Genomic DNA, 16,853 nt, shown 5'->3' on the forward strand with positions numbered 1-16,853 from the left:
GACAGATAGTTGGATGGTTGATATACATTTCGAAATGAACATTATAAAATGTGTACAGAATTCATGTGTCTCTAATCTGAACCATAAATAAACAAAAAACAAAAAGTAAAACAAAATCGAAAACTCCCATTATTCTTAGGGGTGGGCACAATTCGGTTTGGTGCGATTTTGAGTGAAACCAAAACCAAAATGGTTTGGTTCGGTACCATTTTGAGGCTAAAACCAAAATGAAACCAAACCATTTGGTTCGATTTGGTTTGGTTTTAAACGGTTTTGGTTTAGTTTCATTGTTTGAAAAAGCTATTATGATTACCTAGTTGTATCTCATTTCATCCAATTCAATAAATAAGTTTTGGTGTTTGAACTTTTGACATTAAAAACAAGTCATTCGATGGCCCAAATGCAACATTATTTATTGTAGTCAACAATCAAGCATGCAATACACATTCAATCTTAAGTTCAAGAGAGTTCACATCATGATGCAGGGATTGAAAACTTCATGCAGCCCTAACTAATGCGAATATCTCCTTAATCAAGGGGGCAGATTCAATTCATGTAGGTGTGTGTAATTGTGTATACTGGGCGGAAACCTATCTAGTATCTACCCATTATTCGCATGTTATATAAAAATTGGAAGAAAATGAAATTTCAAGGCATGGCCATTCCAATAAGCAACAAGCCTAATTAATACTTAATCTGCTAAATTTAATACTTAAATCTAATAAGAAGTGGATTATATCTACTAATCGAGGAACAGATATGACATTTTGTCCTTTTTTTTTTTTTTTTTTTTTTTTTGCAAAACCCGTGAACTTGAATCATATTCAATTTTACTTTGATTTATCAGGTTTATACGTATGAATAATTTATTTACCGATCAACAACATTCTGACATTCTGATGTTCATGAATGAAGAAAAATTGAAGACTAGCCAATGAAAAACCAAATACCCTTTTGATTCAAAACCCAACCATGAACCTAACCCTAAAATTAATCTCAAATATATATGTAAATTTAACTAAAACAAGTTATAAATCATAGTTCTTACCATATTATAGCACTCTGAACTCTAGAGGCTAGGAGCTGGAATGAAGGGGAGCCCAGAGGGGAGACCGAGAGAGAGAGTTAGAAGCTTAGATGAATAAAGTTGAGCAGTACATACTAGAAGAAAGAAAAGATAGAGATTATGTGGAAATATTATGATGAGGTTGACTCCACACTAAATGTATGGATTCAATGAAATAACCAATTATCGGGAAAAAAAAAATGAAATAACCAATTAGAATTTAACATTTAATAAAGTTATGCATTTTCAGTTTGGGTGCGGTTTTTAAAAGCCAAAACCGAAACCAAACCGTTTCCTACGTTACGGTTTGGTTTTAAAACCAAAACCGTTTCAAAACCGCAAAACCAAACCAAATGCCCAAATGCCCACCCCTAATTATTCTTCAGACGTATTCGCACCCAAATCGGTTCAGAATATTGGATCATGTTTTCCTATTCCTCCAATGGATAAGGATTGTCTGCCCTCCCACTTCCAGTACCCTCTCGTGCTCTCCTGTTTTATGTGGTCACGGTTAAGCCACGTCAACATTTTATATTATTTTTTTATAGAGATAATAAGACAAGGGGTGTGATATCCACGCATCATTTTTTGCTTCTCCCACATCTTTTTAGTTTTCAACCGTCAAATCAGATTAATTGAAAAAGATCAACAGACATAAATTAACAAAAGGTGTGTGAATAGCACACCCCTAAGACAAAAATTGAATAGTAATATAAAATGTTAATGTGGCTTAACCGTAACCACACAAATAAGAGGGCACGGTAGGACACTAGAAGTAGGAGGAGAGACAATCCTTATCCTCCTGCAATAGGATCTAATAAGAAAAAGAAACTGTACGTTTTCCGTCAGTTTCTCGGGAAATGTCAGGATTTTCCCAGTGATTGTATTTTCCCAGATTAATAATTATCAGGTTTTCCTTTTTCCTCTCTTTCGGTTTCGTCGTTTTTTCCATTTCATCCCATTGCTGTTCCAAGCCCTGCGTCGAGGATGGGCGTTGACTTTTCGCGGAAATGGCGATTCACATCCGCCACGACCCGCAAGATTTGAACTTCAGGGGTTAGGGTTTGCGAATTTGTCCAAATCAGGGATTTGGGTCAATTGGGTTTTTTAATAAATTTCAGAGATTGGAAGGTTTCTTGTTGAATTTGGATTATTTGGAGGTGCCATTTTGTTGGGTAGGGCTGTGAATTTGTTGATGGATACGGATGCTAAGAATGCTTGTACTACTAATGGGTGTAAAACTGAGGCGACGTTGGATACCGGAGACTCTCAGAAAGTTGAGGAAAATGTTAATGGAGATGAAGATAGTGAGTCTAATTCTTTGTTGCCTCCTCGGAGAGGGGGTATGTCGAGGAAATCGAATAAAACTCGGCGAAAAGTGCAGTGGAATGATAGGAATGGGAATAACCTTGTTGAGGTCCTGGAATTCGAACCGAGGTAATGCGTTTGCTGAATTCTATCTCTTTACATGTGCATTGTTTTGATCAAAGTGTGAGATTTTTTTATTGCTTTGTTTAGTTTTCGTTGTTATTTTCGTTGTTGCTGTTCCTGTTGTGATGTGGCTGTTCGAATTTTTATCAACTGTTGGCCAATATCTTTGTCTTTTAATTTCTTGGTGCTGTTATGCTCTTTGTATTGACTTTGATTTAGGGTGTTATTTCGGCCGCAGTTAACTCTATAATTCACCACCTCCATCCATCTTTTAGGTAAATGTCCACTTTCCTGCTCTGTCCAACATATCTAATTACAGGGGTCAACTTACTTTAGCTTCTAATGGGAGACCTTAATCCCATTGGAGTTTAGCTAATTACTTGATTGATTATTGGTCACAAATTGTTGTTGCAGTTATTATCTACAGTTCATACTCTTGGATACCTATTTGATTTTGAGGCAGTGGATTGTTAATAAGACTATAAGAGTTGATAGCTTCAGATTCCATTTTACTGTGGTCGACGAGTTGTTTTTATTATATGTTTCATTTAGGTTTGGTTAGTTGAATATTGAGGTGTTTTCCTTTCAGTCTGTAAGTTTTGAGAAGGGCTCCATCATGTGGGGTGATATGCATCTGGGTCAAGTCATAATTTCTGATAGTCTCCTTTTCTGCCGGGAGGAGAGCTGTATTTGGCACTCTACAATAGTTATCTTGCACTCCTCCATAATTGGGAAAAAAACAAAGGAGTAAAGAGTGCAGGATTACTATGTTGGCGTAAAAGATAGCTATCAGTGCCGAAGTTCTCCCCATCAGACTTCTCGTGGACGCATCATGCCTTTTCCTTTTCTACCTAAGCCAACTGGTTTCAAGTTTTGCCTTGTCCTCTATCCGTCTCTCTCTTTTGGCCTGTCTTTCTCTATTGCTCACCCTTAGGTCAATTCATTTAATCACCTCTTTTTTAGGTAAGTAGACCTCCTTTTCATCTCATTGAAAATTTTACCTTAGGAATGTAAGGCACCTGCTGTGATGTTCTCTCTGCTATATACAAGTCATTGTGGGAATGTAAGTTAATATAAAACAAGTAAAGGAATTTGGTGAATTGTTTTTCTTTGTTTGTTCTTGTGGGAACGTAAGTTAATGTAGAACAAGTAAAGGAATTTGATGAATTGTTTTCCTTTGTGTGTGTGTGTGTGTGTGTGTGTGCAATTATTTTGGAGAAGAAGTTGAATGGGCCAAACATAGGATGCCTATGCCAAGTTTGCATGGGCTGTATCCTGATGCTATGGGTCAACTTTAACAACACAACGTTTTGTGGCCCATGATTCTAGAGCAAAGTTTTGTGTCTGTAATAACAGGAAAGTTAATCGGTGGCATTTTGGTTTCTTGGTTTGTTAAGTTAGATTTTCTATATTGGAGGCATTTAATGCTCCTTCTTACGTGTTGGATTGACTAGTACTGAATGTACTCTAGGGAATTTGTGTGGTTACTAAACAGCCTAACCTACTATTGGCGCCAAGATATTTTGATTTTGTTGTGATTTAATTTTTCTGACCTTAGTTGATCATAAAATTGATTATTGTTACCTGGTAAACTTTTTGCTTTTTATGAAAATGCAGAGAGAATAGTCACCTTCATGTCGGTCTGTTATGGACATGGGGTCCTTCATGTCTGCCATATGCTAGTCAAGCCTTATACTGAAATATGCCTCAATCAAGCACACAATTGTCTGCTTAAACATAAATGCACTCTGCGGTTTACTGTATACAGGAAGTAACTTCTCATGTGTGTCATATGTTAGTGTGTGTATGCTTGTCGGTGTGTGCACGCGCACACGCACGCACGCAAGGAATTGGAAAAGCAATTCAGGACGAAGAATTGTTGGTTTAGCACTTCTTTTATTAAATTCCATAACAGTTTCAAGATATTCAATCTACTTTGTTGCATTTCCATAGATTGAAGTTGTCTCCCATCACATACTTATCTACTTGTAAAAACAAAATTACAAATAGAGTAACTTTTTGCGATGTTAATTTCACCAGTATTATGTCACTGTTATATTTATTGCTGATTTGCTAGTCTCTAACCCTGTCTCATTGTTCATCTGCAGCGATGTTAGCGATGATGATGAAGATGCAGATTCTTGCATATGTATTATTATGTAGATATTGTTCAGTACACCATTTAGCTGGATACGATTGCTGGGTAAATCAAGTATGAAATTTCTCCGAGCTGATTTTTATGATTTTTACTGGCTCTGTTATAACTCACTGTGTCAAGGATGGACCCAAGGTCCTGAGACCAAGGCAAGACTGTCAGTCTCCCATGTCTTGCATCTAAGTATAGACTGTATAGTACCCTTTTTTGGGTTAAGTTTCTGTGATCGCCGTTATAACCAGATGCAAACTTAGTGGACCATCTTCCAGGGATGAAAGCAGATACAGATAACGGCAATTTGGCTTCCACATTATGTAATATATCAAACACAGTCGAAATTTTTTATGTTTTACCATATGCATAAGTTGTACTTTGTATGTAATTAGAATTACAGCATACTTTGATAACCATATCCTGTTCAATAAACGCGCTTCAATTCTGCTTATTCCTTTTCTTCTCTATTCCTTCAGCACTTGACAGAAGGGAGAAAAGATATCATCCATCCTAGAGTGTAAATATATCTGTCTTCCTGTTTGATTGTATGCATTCGTTCCCGGAAACCCCGATAAAATGTTGAAAACAGCTGCGGTGGTGGAATTTAATTTCAACTGCCCTTGTATATGTAGTTGGACATTATTCTTGTTCTTTCAAGAGTCGATTCTGCTGTGGCATCAAATCTTTATTCGGATTCTATACCTCCATATGCCTCATTATTTGGGCATATCTTATGCTATGCCTTTGCATTATTAGGCAGACTGGCGGACTAAATTTTATAACTCATCCCACCAACTTGGCCCACTCAGCTTCTGACATAAGCAAGAAAAATGTAAGAGAAGCCTCCGAGATAGGGGGAGAAGGTGTCTTGTAAACCGATTGTATATTCTCGTGTCTACCCTTGAATCGAGGACATCCAAGACCAAAATAGCCAACGGATCTTTTGAGGCAAAGCCGTTGTTATTTAATATGGAACGACATCAATTTTTTTACCAGAATTACAGTAAATTTCTTACACAAACAACCAAGGCCCCCAACACAAGCACAAATCTATCAGACATCCTCTTTTACCAGAGTCAAGACACTCAGAAATAAATACACACACATATCCAACAAATCCCCCCAAAATTCACACCTTTTGTATCAAAATTATCTTTTTGGCCACGACTGAAATGTAATCTGTCCAGTGTACTAATTTGCTGGATGAGATGGTCCCAGTTGTAGCAACTGTTTGATGATCTAGATTCAATTTGGTCTCCACAGACTAATTAGTACTTTGCGAATTTAACCAACTCGAAAGACTGGCATGAACTGGGATTTCTTGCAGGAGAGTTTTGGTGGACTGGTTAAAATTCGATCTGGTGCTACAAGGCATCCGGGGTTGTTGAAATAATGCAGTAATCTCCTTTTGGTGCTTTGGTGCTGCTGCTGCTTTTGCTTTGGCTGCTTTCCACTGTGTGAGATTCTCTACTGGACTCAGTACAGAATTTACATACCGGATATTATCCCTAGCATCTGGATATTCCAATTCTCCATTTCGCGATGCAGAGCATAGTTCCTCCGAAAACCCTTCTCGGCTTATTTGGTGTTCATCAATCTCACTGTCTTCATCGTCATCATAGTAGTCATCCTCATCATCAACGTCGATATCATTGTCATGCAACTCACTTTCCTCTTCTTCATAGCTGTCCCGAACATTTTGGTACCTGTAGTTTGAAGGAAATAGTCCTACTCTCAGTGTTGTTGAATCCCTTTCAGACGCTGAAGTGGAAAGTCTTCCCTTTGACGTTTCTTTGACATTCTTTTCTCCGATTTCTTCCTCCTCATAGCTGTCCAAGAAATGGTAAGCGGTTGAAATAGGCTCATACGTCTGGACATTCAGATTGAAGCTAACTTTCTTTCGGGTTTTCAACCTCTTCTGCTCCTTGGCCTTATCTCTAAAACAACAAATATTCAATGAAAGCGAATGCCGGTAAATAACCATTCCACAGATCAAATCTCAGTACAAAGTAGGAGACTAAAAGCAAGAACTGACCTGTATAGTTCAGATATGAGACTCTCTCTTCCACCATCAACACCAATAATTCTGACAGATGAGTCCAATGGTACATAACTCACGCGTCTCTACAGCATCATCGTAAAACCAAAAATCAAACATCCCGAATTTGGGTTAAATATTGTGACACCAATACAAACACACACAAAAACAAAATACTGAAACTTGAAAGCATGGTTTGAGCCTGAAGATAAAGAAATGTACATGGTCACTGGAGGCGGCTTTAGTAGCGGGGTATTGCCGCTTTCTCTTCTTAGAAAAACAGAAACAGGCAAGAAAACACCCCATTAGAAGTCCCTAGGTAGCAGCAGGAGGAATGAAGTTTGATATAGGCAGACAGATAGAAGGAAAAGGGGGTTAGGAGGTGACGGTGAACAGGAAGTTTTTAAATCCGTTTGGCTCCAAAGGGTTTTTGAAAATGGTAACGTTGGGAGGGAGTGGAATTATGATGAAAAGGGATGTGGTGGGTGCACGAGTTTAATAAGGGAAGGAAGCAGAGACAACAACACAAACCTTATTTAATTGTGTGCCTTTTTGTTTCATGGGAGTTTATGGAAGGAGTCACGTTTCTTTGGTAGTTTGGACAAGTTATTCGTTGGCTTTTTGCGCTTTGCTCGACACAATCGAAAGATGTAAATCTACTTGACATTTGAAAATGTTTTTTTATCTCCTCAGGTTGTTCGTCTATACCACTACATACTAGTATTTAGACTATTGATTTTTATCAACGAAATCATGTGATCCATGAAAATTATTCCTTTACTGCTATAGTGGGTGGTGTGAATAGTGACAAACCAATCGTTCAAGCTTTCAAGGCTGGTGGAGACAAACTAGAAAAGCAAAAATGTGAAATTTAATTATGTCACAAGATACTGACATCATGCAGATATCTTAAATTAAGCCGAAGCCGATTTAAGTGTGGCATCGATGATGGTTTTATATGTGGTCCAATATTCTAATGGATGTGTCCTAGATCGAACATTTATTTCCTTTAAATTATTGTAATAGTTTCGAATCTTGTCCCTTTCCTTTAATAATAAATTTTTTATTTTTTATTTTTAGAAAGTGTGATATTGATGTTGTTAGACTAGGTCGTGTCTTTTGCACTCAGCTCCTATTAGACTCTCCATCAGCACTTAAAAGTTGCACCACATCTTAATTTTCAACCTCGAGTGTTTGAGGGTGTTACTTGGCACACGTTTACAAGCACCAACAGAGTAAGGTATGGTTTGGGGTTGAGGTGATTTTAAAAAAAAACTGGTATAAAAAAAAGCTGGGGGTCATTTTTTTGTTTGGTAAACTTCCAGCTTCAGCTTTTTTTCACAGTTTTGGGTGAAAAAAAAGCCAAAAAACAGAAGCAGCAAAATGCAGCTTTGAAAAGCTGGCTTTTTAGCTTCTACGCAAACCTCTAAAACACGGGTGAACAATGACCCTTTAATGAAAGTTTCTGGCAATCCTACCCTGAGCTCTCTCTTCCGCCTCCACACTTCTTCGTCAAACCCACCACTCTCCCACACCTCTTCGCACCCCCTCCGTCTCTCTTGCTCCTTCAAACCCACAAAACCCCCCAAATCACCTTCTCTATCTACCTCAACACCACTGCCTGCCAAAGACAGAGTCATCGACTTCGAAAAATACAAGGGCAAGATGTTGGGCACCCTCCCTTCAGCCTACCTCAAGTGGGTCTCCAAAAATCTTTGCGTTCACGACTTCGAGGACTAGGTGAAGCTCGCCAACCAGGTCTTTGACGACGCCGTTTACCGGGACCAGATTAAGTGGGAGTTGGTGGAGAACGTCCTGAACGGAAATCAGAGGAAAATAGACCCAGCCTCTGACGTCGTTTCGTCCACCGAGCTATGATGGCTCCAAACTTGACACGCCTCGATCCCGATATTCCCCGAATACCAGGATAGGCACGTGCTGGTCAACACCCGAGGGTGACGAAAGCCATTTATTGAGTGCAAATGCTGAAAACAAGGGATAGATAAGGCTTATAAATATAAAAGAATAATGAATATGCATTTAAGGAACGTGTTCAGAACATACAACTAATCCTAAAACACTAAAGGAAATAATATAAAATTGAATGAATAAAAGAATGGGTCCTATGCCGAGAGGACTCGAAGATGCCGATGCGGAAGTGCCTTGACGTCGCGATTGTATGCCTCGATTCTAAGTCCTGAAGGGGGCGCAAAACAAACATGAGTGGACCAAGTTGATATATATATATATATATATATATATATATATAATAAAACAGTTATCAACGTACTAACCCCCAGGTTTTATGAAAACACATAGATATCATGATAAACATAGGTTTTCCGAAACCTAGCATGATGTGCAATGTCTCAAATCATAACTTGTATATATAATAATCACTAGTGAATGTCCGATAACCCCCAGGCCCCATGCCAGCTCCCCGTCTCTAAGTAGACAGTCAGAGGAAAATACATTTCAGGCCCCATACCGGCTCCCCGTTCCTGTGCTAAATAGCAGAGGAAACACACTTCAAGCCCTATGCCAACACCAAACCGTCGCCCCGGATGGACCGGATCTATCCTTACGTCCTGTAGCGGAAAGGACCACTAGGTAAGTACAAAACTAGTGAACATACATATATTGAAACGCAACTTCATAGTATAAAGTCATCCATCATCTATACTATAAAAGAGGTGTTCTAAACATGTTCTAAATATCATATCGTTATCCATCGGATATTCTATAAGAACACGGGTTATAGGAAAAATAGTAATAATTCAAACTAGCCTCAGTAAGTATGTTATCTCATAAAATATTTCATAAAACATAGTCATCAAATCATGCTTTTCATGTATGCATTTCTATTATCAAAACATGCATTTTTAGAAGGGGTCCACTCACAGTACTTAGCTGCCGAAGAGCCACGCAACTAGTGAAGACAGAAACGCCACAATTAATTGCCCCTAAGCACATAAAGGGTACATTTAGTCAAACTGTACTCAAATGATTGAATGTGGGAAAATGGACTTCAAAAAGAGGTTCAAGATGTCGAAATTAGCCTAGGAGAGGTCTCGAACAAAAACCTCAAAAAGTCAACGGTCAAAGTCAACGTTAAACGTTGATCGCTCAAAGTCAAGGTCAACGCTGACTGTTGATCGAGTCAACGGTCAGACCGGGTTCGGGTCAATAGGTCAAACGGGTCTGGGCTTGGATCTGAATTGGGTTAAAAGGTTTAGACTTGGGTTTGGGTTCTGATCGATTTGGGTTTTAAAAAAGATTGGGCTGGGGTCACAAAGGGTTTAGGGTTTTAAGGAAATGGGCTCAAAGGATTTGGTTTAGGGCCCGGCCTCAAAGGCCGAAGGCCTAAGGTAAAAGGACATGGCCTGAGGACCTTAAGCCTTTAAAGGCTTGGTTTGAAAAAGATGATAGGCCTAAGGCCCGAGCTTTAGACATGGCCCAAAGGCCTTTAATCCAAAACAATTAAAATTAAAACAAAACAAAAAGGGAGAAATGGGTTTGGGTTGGGCTCGGCAGGAAAGGCCCAAAAGGCCTATGTTTGATGGGTCGCCAGACCCAAGGAAGAAGAAGGCTGGAATTCGGCCAGAATTTAGACAAACTTTGAACGTCCATAACTTTGTCAATACTAAACAAAATCAAGTGATTCAAAAATAAAAATCGTAGCTTTCGAAGAGACGAAGAGAATGGAACCTCACACGACGTCGAACTCGTCGTGGTTTGGCCAGAAAATGCCTCGGAGGTCGCCAGAAACTGGGTAAGATTCAAATGGATATAACTTATTCAATACTCAACGAATTTAGGTGAAACAAAAAGGTAAGTTGTAGTGCTTAGCGAGACAAAGAGATTGATACCTAGCACATCGGCCAACTCGTCGTGGTTTGGCCGAAAATTAGCTTGAAAACCATCGGTTTCTTGCTGGAAATCCGAGGAAATCTCCCCGACGTGTTTCTTCGTGGTTTGACGTCCAAAACACAACCACGGGGTCAAAAAAGAACTACAAGGATGAAAAGAGAAGCATTTGGAGTGTTTTGAGGCTTACCCAAAATGAAAGGACGAGGAACTCGGCGGAGTTTCTCTGTGCTCCACAGAGACGAAGAGAGAGAGAGCTAATGCGGTGATGATGGTGATGCTGTCGTCGTTGATGAGGTGTGGGCACATGTGTGTGTGTGGGTTGGTCCTCAGGGAGAAAAAGAGAGTTGCAGAGAGAGCCGAGAGAAAGATAAGGGAGAGAAGAAAAAGAATGAGAGAAAAAAAAGAGGTTGACTCGGGGGAGAACCGAGAGGAGAGAGACCGGGGACACAAAAGCAAGGTGGGCCCCCTGGGCACACCTATTGAGACCCAAAAAACCAAGGAAAATATCCCCCAAACTTAGTGAAAAAACAAAAATACCCTTTTTCTTCTGTAAATCCCAAGAAGGGTTGTTACAAAACCCATCAAGAGCCCTAATTTCCCAAAACCCATTTCTCCATTTCACCGATACATTCACTCAACTCAAGCTCAGGCGGTTGATTCCGAGGATTCCGAGTAGGAGGAAGAGAAAGTGCAGAAAAAGTGCAGAGAGAGAGCTGAGGTGAGATGGTCTGAGATCGAAGGTTTGTGTGTGGGGTTGTCTCAGTGGAGGAGAGAGTGCAGAGAGAGATAGAGCTGAGAGTGCAGAGAGAGATAGAGCTGAGAGTTTTCAAGAGAGTTCGAGAGTGTAGAGGGAAAAGAAGACACAGGGATAAGGGAAATGGGGTGTGGGCCCCATGGCCACACAAAATCCTCACATAAAATAATAATATTAAATAAAATATCATAATAATAATATAGTATTATACCATTTTTGGTCATTTCACACAGTTACAGCTGTTTTACATTAAAGTTTACCAAACACTATCATATTGCATTTTTTTCCAAAAGCACTTTTACAAAAAAGTTTACCAAACACTCTGCTACTTTATTTCACAGCTGCTTATTCTCACATCACAACAGAATCATTTTTTTTTCAAAGCACAATAATACCAAACCAACCCTAAATTAGACCTTTGTGACGCGAAGTTTGTATTTATAGAATATGTTCTTGATCAAACGGGGTACCGTTGCTATGATATGCCTACCTAAAGGATGTATGTAACCATGAATATGATTTTTTAATTTTTTTTCTCATGGGCAAAATTAGAGTTTTGAAAAATTAAGGAATTACATTCATTGTATAACATCATTTCTGAGCCTTTTCTAGATTTTATGCCAGAACCGACTTGTCGCCGTGCCCTTTACACTTCTTGAAAACTAAATCTTTGCCTGAATCGACCAATCGATCACAAATTGACGACCATCGTCTCCTTGTTTAACTTTACAAGTTCACAAAACAAAACATAAAATTCATTTTAATTTATTAGTTATGTCATAGCTCAAACCATTATACAGGAAAAGACTAAACTAATTTTGGTGCATAAACTATATTTGGAGGAGGATACTTCTTCTCTAACAAAACATCATTTTATAGGTATAAAAGCGACAACTAAAATTGTTAAAGTCGCTTTATCATCAATTAAAGATTATCTTTAGAAAAATCACTCGATTTAGAGATCACTTAGTCATTTATTTATGTTGAACAAATCAACGTTATAATAACAAGTAACATCATCATAATAAAACACAAATTCTTTATTCATATAAAATTGGTCCATCTTCAAAGTCAAATGATTATAACGTTTTTACATTGAAATGATGCCACATTCACATTGTATGACTGACTTTCCTGCTTTTACCACTTTTCTAGGAATGAGGGAGTAAGTATTGTCTTTTGGGGACATTTTTAGCTCAACTAAGCAAAGAAGGAGACCATATTTCATCTCTGTGCACCTCACGTGACAGAGAGCCAACCTTCTGGCGGACTTCTACTTACATCAAATCCAAGCCGTACAAAACATCAAAATGATTCCCGACCAACCAATCCAGCAAATCTCATCCGTCCAAACGCGTCCTTCCATTCCCCGAGTCCCAAACTTCCCCCCAATCGCGAAGCATACGTACACACTCGCCCCTCCCCAATCTATCTCTCTTTTCTCTCTAGTCGGCCACAAACCCTTCCTTCCTTCTTCTCCCAAATCCCACACCCCCAAAATCCAAAAACCCACTTCCAAAATTTAATAAAGATCGAGGCTTTCACTCTCACACGCAGTGAGAAGGAGAGGCAGTGAAAACCCACATGGATTCCGATCAGGGGAAGCTTTTTATTGGTGGGATTTCATGGGAGACCTCCGAGGATAAGCTTAAAGAGTACTTCAGCAACTACGGCGATGTTTTGCAGACGGTGGTCATGAGGGATAAGACCTCCGGCCGCCCCAGGGGTTTTGGGTTTGTGGTTTTTGTAGATCCTGCTGTTCTCGATAGGGTTCTTCAGGATCAGCACACCATCGATGGTAGAACGGTGAGATTCAGATTCCCAACAATTTTCCTTTTTTTAGTGGGTTTTTGTTTAATTTGGTGTTAAACTAATTGGCATCTGTGTCTGTGTGTGTGCTTAAGCTGGTTATTGTTTATTTTATTTTATTTTTTGAGATTTATTTTCTAGGCTTTATAATTCTGCTAGTATTGTTGTGTACGTATCCGTTGAGTTCTTGTGTTGAGCTTTATCTTGTTAGACATTTTGCAGTGTTTCTGGTTTGCTGGTTGCTAGTATGTTTGGAACTTTAAAAATTCGACGTCTTTGATTAATTTGTGTTCGCTGTATTTATACCAAGGAGCAAGAGTCTGATTGTAATGAAGCTTGGTAATGTAATTTTATAAGCTGATGGTGTAGAGGTTGTTCCATTGTACCTTTATTGGTTCGCAGTAGTGAGTAATAGAGTTGTTCTTGTGAACGAATGTCTGGATGTGTATTTATTTTCATGCTATGAAATCATTCTTTGTTATGTATGTGACTGGCTTTAGGGTTTAGGATTTATGACTCGTTTGCATGGCGAGTGTTTTACAACCACAATGATAATGTTGCTAACATTTTAGCTTGCTAGTACTATTGGAAACTTTTTATAGATTGTATGGTCTTCTTGTACCACTTTTCAGTTGCTGAGGGTGAATCCCTGAGATAGCATTCATGTATAACTGGTGGGTGCTTTCTATGGTTATAGTTGGTTGTAGATGGCAGGATTTTAAGTAATCAGAAGAACTATAGAGTAAAGAAGATGGTTTTGGGTTGCTGTGATTCCATAGAAATTGAAAGATGTAAAAGAAAAATGAGGAGAAAAGAGGACAATATAGATGGAAAGAGAATGAGAAGAGATATGAAAATATGGATGGAAAGATTTATTTGGCGACTCGCCATGCCTATCAACAACATAATTTTAATGACTGTTAATGACTTATGTAATTGACTCTGATTATATATTGTAGACCAACTCCTAGATCATTCCGGACTAATAAGGTTTTTAGTATGGATATAACATATCAATCATATAAAGAAAATCGTGTAGAAATAGAAATTGTTTCATACTTCAATGTGTTAGGCTTCCAAAGATGATATTTCTTTCTCGCCTCAAAAGAGGAAATGCTAACCTAGTTGTTCAACTGCAGTGTTGGTAAGTTATATATAAAAATTGTGGTTCTTGTATGAGGCATGCCACTATTAGTCACCTTTTAACCATTATGTACTGGCTGCACATGTTCTGGTCGGTAACTAATTTAAAGAATGGTCCTTAGGGACATATTCTTTTCTTGTCAGTGTAGCTTATGATACCCATTGATATATGGACACCATTGAAGCTTTGATTATTATTTGTAAACAGTTTCTTTGGCTCTTGCTTGTGATGTTAGATCCACACGCTTGACACGAAGGTATTTTTACTTCTGCTGCATAATGGTTTTAATTTTCAGGTTGAGGCTAAGAGAGCCCTATCAAGAGAGGAGCAGCAAACCACTGGGAGAGTTGGAAATGCTTATCCTACTAGAAGTGCTGGAAGTGGGGGAAATGTTAGGACCAAGAAGATATTTGTTGGAGGGTTGCCCCCCACTCTTAGTGAGGAAGGATTCCGTGAATATTTTGAAGCTTATGGCCATGTAACTGATGTAGTAGTAATGTATGACCAAAGTACTGGACGTCCTCGTGGGTTTGGGTTTATTTCATTTGACACTGAAGAAGCTGTTGATAGGGTTTTGCACAAGACATTTCATGATTTAAATGGGAAGCAAGTGGAAGTTAAGCGGGCTCTTCCTAAAGATGCCAACCCTGGTGGGGGTAGCCGTAGCATGGGTGGTGGTCAAGGTGGCGGAGGTGCTGCTGGAGGTGGTTATCAAGGCTATGGGGCATCTGCTGGTAACCCAAATTCATATGATGGTCGAATGGACTCCAACAGGTACATGCAATCGCAGAGTACTGGAGGTGGGTTTCCACCTTATGGTTCTTCTGGGTATAGCGCACCCGGTTACGGGTATGGTCCTACCAGTAATGGAATTGGCTATGGCAGTTATGGAAGTTATGGAGGTGCTAATACTGGTTATGGAGGTCCAGCAGCTGCTGCATACGGAAACCCTAATGCCGCAAATGCTGCTTATGCTAGTGGTCCTCCAGGTGCCCCTAGAAGTGCATGGAGCTCTCAAGCTCCCTCTGGATATGGTGCTATGGGTTATGGGAATACTGCTCCTTGGGGTGTTTCAAGTGGCAGTGCAGGTACAGGAAGTGGTGGCCCCGGTTCTGCACCTGCTGGTCAATCACCTAGTGCAGCGGCTGGGTATGGAACTCAAGGTTATGGTTATGGTGGGTACAGTGCAACAGATGCATCCTATGCAAATCCCTCTGGATACGGTGCTGTTGGAGGACGTTCGGGGAGTGTCCCAAATAACAATGTTGGTGCTCCAGGTGGGGAGCAAGGTAGTGCTGGTGGCTACGGTGGAAGTGGCTATGGCGATTCAAATGGAAATGCAGGTTATGGAAATGCTGGTTGGAGATCTGATCCATCACAAGCTTCTGGAAATTATGGTGCTCCGGCAAATGGTGGACAAGTTGGTTATGGTGGTGGATATGGTAGTGCTCAGGCACGGCAATCCCAGCAGCAGTAATTTTGATGGTCGACTGTCTCAATTGAAATTGCATCCTGTTTTATGGATCTGTATCTCTTTATGCATGAGGTAGTAATGGTTTCTCATGACCAGCGGCAGTAGCAGGAACAGCTCAAGTTGGATGACAATGCTTTGGGACTGGTTGGATTGCTTAAATTCTAGTAGTTTGCAGTTTCTATTTTGGTAGCCTATAATAAGTAGTATTTTAGTGCGCACTAGATGCTTCTATTTAAGTTTTGCTTCTGAGTGGTGTTAAATTGGCGTGCTTATAATTGTCTACTTGCTGCGAATTGCATTTACCATTTTGGTCGTAGTGTCAAAGCTAAAGTAGCTATATAACCTTATCTATGTTGGTTTTATTGCATTTGAGTATTCTGTTGTTTGACATCTTATCATTGCTTTATTTTCTGTTTATTTTTTGGTGAAGGTTAGATGCTTTAGGAAGTTTAGCCACTAGGTGCTATGCTTGAATTTGATATGACAAGTAGGAGTTACAAAGATGTAGTGCGGGTAGTTCTCTGATAGCAATGGAGCCATGGGCTGGTCACTTCGGTAATGGGTAGCGATAATCGTAGTGGTAGTTGACACTTTGACGATGGCATAATCATTTTCCCCCTGTATTTGGCCTTGTGTTGTACAGGAGGAGGTGCACGAGTTGTAAAGTGAAGTGTCCATCATGGCTGAACATGAGCTTCATGGTGGGGCATGTTCATTGGGGGTATGTTCAACATGGAATGAAACTTTGGGAAGTTTGTTCTCTTGAAATTAATCAGGTCATTCTCCAGTCAGGCCATGCCAACACTGTCAAACTCTGCAGAGTACTCGAGCTCACTTCATTGCTATCGTGAACTTCACCCGGGTTTGTGGTTGCATGACAGATTGTGAGGTGAACAGCCTACGGTATGTTGACTTGAGCAGCTTTCCCAGTATCACTTTAAAATTTGATTGTGGACCGCTGTGTTTTGATCGTAGGATAAATTAGAGAAGCAGAAAGGTGGTGTTTCTGTTAAAATTAGTTATATAGAACTTTAGAAGGAAGTAGAAAACCCGTTGCATTTTCATTCATTTATCGTTCCAGCCTGAGAACGTAGGGTAAGATTTTATTATACATTTTT

At 39.5% G+C, this 16,853-nt stretch overlaps 2 protein-coding genes and 1 long non-coding RNA gene across 3 annotated transcripts; 2 read left to right on the forward strand and 1 right to left on the reverse strand.

Moving 5' to 3' along the window:
- Nucleotides 1-1,859: 1,859 nt before the first annotated feature.
- On the forward strand, nt 1,860-5,093 carry LOC137737772 (uncharacterized). Its single transcript, XR_011068841.1, has 2 exons — nt 1,860-2,503; nt 4,606-5,093. It is a non-coding gene; the product is annotated as an uncharacterized lncRNA (long non-coding RNA).
- Nucleotides 5,094-5,636: 543 nt separating this feature from the next.
- LOC137736102 (uncharacterized) lies at nt 5,637-8,324 on the reverse strand. Its single transcript, XM_068475435.1, has 3 exons — nt 8,109-8,324; nt 6,682-6,770; nt 5,637-6,583 (listed from the first exon to the last, which is right to left on the reverse strand). Exons 1-3 carry the CDS (start codon nt 8,322-8,324, stop codon nt 5,911-5,913), a joined length of 978 nt encoding a protein of 325 aa, XP_068331536.1. The 3' UTR covers nt 5,637-5,910.
- A 4,392-nt stretch (nt 8,325-12,716) lies between these two features.
- Nucleotides 12,717-16,123, forward strand: LOC137736922 (heterogeneous nuclear ribonucleoprotein 1-like). The gene is made up of 2 exons (XM_068476241.1): nt 12,717-13,114; nt 14,557-16,123. Exons 1-2 carry the CDS (start codon nt 12,893-12,895, stop codon nt 15,736-15,738), a joined length of 1,404 nt encoding a protein of 467 aa, XP_068332342.1. The 5' UTR covers nt 12,717-12,892; the 3' UTR covers nt 15,739-16,123.
- Nucleotides 16,124-16,853: the final 730 nt, after the last annotated feature.

This window comes from Pyrus communis, chromosome 6 (genome assembly GCF_963583255.1).
Source record: "Pyrus communis chromosome 6, drPyrComm1.1, whole genome shotgun sequence".
Classification (NCBI taxonomy): Eukaryota; Viridiplantae; Streptophyta; class Magnoliopsida; order Rosales; family Rosaceae; genus Pyrus; species Pyrus communis.

Bases quoted from the DNA above. Each gene is read 5' to 3' on its own strand.
- LOC137736102 (XM_068475435.1), bottom strand. From the start codon at position 8,324: ATGACTCTGTCTTTGGCAGGCAGTGGTGTTGAGGTAGATAGAGAAGGT. The intron at 6,771-8,108 runs GTTTGCGTAGAA...ATGATGCTGTAG, and splicing joins TGTTCACCCGTGTTTTAGAG to AGACGCGTGAGTTATGTACC. The intron at 6,584-6,681 runs GTCAGTTCTTGC...TTGTTGTTTTAG, and splicing joins CTCATATCTGAACTATACAG to AGATAAGGCCAAGGAGCAGA.
- LOC137736922 (XM_068476241.1), top strand. From the start codon at position 12,893: ATGGATTCCGATCAGGGGAAGCTTTTTATTGGTGGGATTTCATGGGAG. The intron at 13,115-14,556 runs GTGAGATTCAGA...TTTAATTTTCAG, and splicing joins ACACCATCGATGGTAGAACG to GTTGAGGCTAAGAGAGCCCT.